At 30.8% G+C, this 3,580-nt stretch overlaps 1 protein-coding gene across 1 annotated transcript in view; it reads left to right on the plus strand.

The window, feature by feature from the left end:
• Window positions 1-3,580, plus strand: part of LOC100568721 (muscle segmentation homeobox) — a 24,252-nt gene extending 20,672 nt beyond the window's left edge. Inside the window, exon 6 of the mRNA XM_016802202.2 lies at window positions 3,047-3,580. Coding sequence (XP_016657691.1) covers window positions 3,047-3,514 — 468 coding nt within the window. The 3' untranslated portion in view covers window positions 3,515-3,580. The remainder of the gene's footprint in view (window positions 1-3,046) is intronic.

The raw sequence follows: 3,580 nt of genomic DNA on the forward strand, positions 1-3,580 counted from the left end.
CGCTTTTGAAAACTACTGGGAAATTTAAATTTTGACCTTCCCAATGCACCAACGATATTCACTTTCTGATCGAACAAGATACTAAAGTTGAAAATCATAGCATTTATTTCGACTACGTATTCGTATACACAGACACAAAAAAAAAAAAAACACACATCATTGTAAAATCAATACATTCATCGTTCCACTCAGAATCTAAAATTTTTATGAATTCTCAACTCAAAATAATTTGCTAATTTTCGTGGTTTTTCCGTATTTTGTCAAGATTTGAACTTTAAATGCTTCTAAATAAAAACTGTGACTAAGGATTTTTAATATTTTTAAAATGTCATTGTAAATACTAGGAACCTTGTATTAAAATGTCAAGCTTTTTTTACCCAACAAATAAAGTTTTATTGAGTTTTATAAAGTTTTATTGACATTCATAGAAAAAAAAGACTAATAAAATTGGAAACAGAAAATGTTCCTAAACAGTTCAAAAAAAAAAATATTTTGAACATTTTATCGTGTATAGAAAATGCAAATATGAACCAGGGAAAATTGTATGTATATAACAATAGTTTTATAAATATTAATAGTGGGTAGGTACTTGAAACTTATTATTATTATTTACAATTAGTATGATATTAATATACAAATAATATTAATTCAACTTACCAGCTAGTGGCTACCGTATTAATAATGACAATATAAATATTATATAAAATATCCTAGGCTGACAACTGTCAGCGTCTCCGATCAGAATCGTTTTTCGTATACAACGATATTATATTATTGAATTAAAATGTAATACCGTCCATTACAGTGACCCACTTGTAACCTACTGTACAGTAGAGTGACAACCACTTATCTGATTTTTTAAAATAGTGAAGTTTTGTGCTATTGTACTTGTAAGCTGTAACACGCGATGGCGATCAATATTAAAAAAGGAATTATGCTTACAGACATTGTGACAATCCACAATCATATTACCTATTAATCATTATAAGCGGGAAAAAATATTATTTTATTAGTTTTTTGTAAAAATATAGGCGATATATTGTTGAACAGAAAAAAAATGTAGGTAATTTAATGTGGGTAATGTGATTTATATAGTGAAAAATGTTTATTGCAATAGCGGGGTTAGGTATAACAAATTATCGGAACAAAAACCAACTGTCAAATTAAGCGGCACTGACAAATACCCTATTTTCACAAGGATTAATTATACCCACTTTACTTTCATAAATACATAAAAACAAACTTATCACTGGCACCTATGACCTATAGGCTACCTATATAAAACAACTATTTTCATAAACTCGGGAATGAAACGATGAAGTATTGATCTTACAAAGTTACTATTATAAGATTAACTATATTAGTTTGAAAATAAATTAGGATAAAATGGTCATGAAATATTCTGTAATAATATTATTTGTACTAGATAATAACAACTCTTTAATAGGTAAGCTTTTGGAATAATTAAAAAAAAATATGTAGGCAGGTACTAGTTGGTATTTATTGCATGTATAAAAAATACGGAAAAGTGTTTTGAAACTTATCCAATACATTGAAAACAATAACAAAATATCCTATATCTCTTTTGAATAAGTTATATATACAAATAACAGTTATAACACGTGAACGTAATGTAAATCATCAAGAAGCGGAGATAGAAGAGTCAACATTTGGAGGGAAGCGTGGGGTTTGTTCCATCTAAAATTGGTATTCCAAAAGTTCGTAATAAATCCTACCTTTTTAAAAATGTTAGTGTAAACAAAATTTAAATTAAAATAGCAAATACCTAACATTTTAACAAATGTGTATATAACTACAACGAATAATATAGTGCCGACTGCCGATTATACATTTATAGTTTATACCAACTTTGGTCTCAGTACTTAATACTCGCCATATGTGGATATTATACACTACATATATTTATTGTATAATATCTGGAGGACGAACAATACCAAAATGTGTTGATGTTGCATGTACGATGTACCTGACTTGTAAACCATATAATAATTTTATTCAAACACATAATTTGCCACTTCCGAAACTACATGGACACCAGAGCCAACCTCGTAATATCCCACATCCTACATGAAGCATTAGGCCCTCAATCCAGACAAAATCAAATCTGTCTTTAAATCCCTAAAATTATGAAAATTGTATAGTATAACTTAATACCAATGTATTTTTATGAATTTGTTATACATGCTACTCACTCCTCTGCTTTTTTCAAACGTTCATAATATGCCTACAATATATTATTATATACTTTTTCTATGTAAATATTAATTAAATTTCAAAAAGCCAATTATTATTTTTGTTGTTGTGGTTTCAATAAAAAAAAAGTAATAATAATAATAATAAAGTAATAATGTTATTAATATTAATTATTGCGGTCTATATAGGCAGGGCGTGAAGGGGGTAGAGTTTCTCGCTTTACTTGGATTGTTCACTGTTGAAACCATTCAATTAGAAATTTGATAATGCGCTTATACAATATGTCAATACCTATAAAACATAATATTTTGATAATATGATACGTAGGTACCTACACTATAATTGTAAATCATCTAATGGAGTGAGCTTTAAACATCAATATAATACAATGTCTATGTAAGCTACAACAATTTATAACTTAAAATCTATTGTTATTTTGATATATCTAGTATTATAAATATAGTATATACTACGGATCAAAATTAAAATTAATTAATTAAAATCTCAGCGTGTGATGTATGGGGTGATATTCTATTTAAAGTTAGAGATTATACTTCAGAAAATACTGTCGTTTTTGAATATTTTTTTTTACATAATATGAAACTATTACAAAAAAATATTTTTTGCTCATCTATAAACTTTAAATAATTGTAAAAGTTATAACTCACAAACTACTCGTCCAAAATTCGATTTTTATACACCAAAGTACATTTGGAGGGACATTCAAGTTTAAAACTGTGATAGGATTGCCTTCATTAATTTCTTATATGAAATCCCCACCAATTTCGTTACTGAACATTTCGATTAAAATACATTTATTTATTACGTACAGGTAAAGATATGGTTCCAAAACCGTCGGATGAAGTGGCGCAACACTAAGGAACGGGAACTACTGGCGGCCGGTACGGGTTGTCGCGAACAAACGTTGCCAACGAAGAACAACCCCAACCCGGACCTGAGCGACGTGACGACGACGTCCACAGCAGCGTCCAATAGTAGCGCACCGCCGTCTTCGTCAACGGCGGCAACAACGCCGACCGCGGGACCCGGAGCGGCGACGTCGGCAACACCAACGTCGGCAGCCGGCCAACAGGACAAAAAAAATGCCAACGGAATGAAAAACCACCATCAACATCCACATCACCATCAGCAGCAGCAACAGCAGAATTCGGTCCAACAGAAGCAGATACAACAGAAGAAGATCAACGTGGCGGTGGATCAGATGCTGCTGAACAGAGGCGGCGGTGGCGGTGGCGGTGGTGGCGGGCCACTAGTCGTCAGGCAGCAGCAAGTGTTGTAGTATAATAATAATTACAATATTAATAACAATTTAATAATAATAATAATAATTATAATAATAATATAT

The sequence above is a fragment of the Acyrthosiphon pisum genome, chromosome X, assembly GCF_005508785.2.
Source record: "Acyrthosiphon pisum isolate AL4f chromosome X, pea_aphid_22Mar2018_4r6ur, whole genome shotgun sequence".
Classification (NCBI taxonomy): Eukaryota; Metazoa; Arthropoda; class Insecta; order Hemiptera; family Aphididae; genus Acyrthosiphon; species Acyrthosiphon pisum.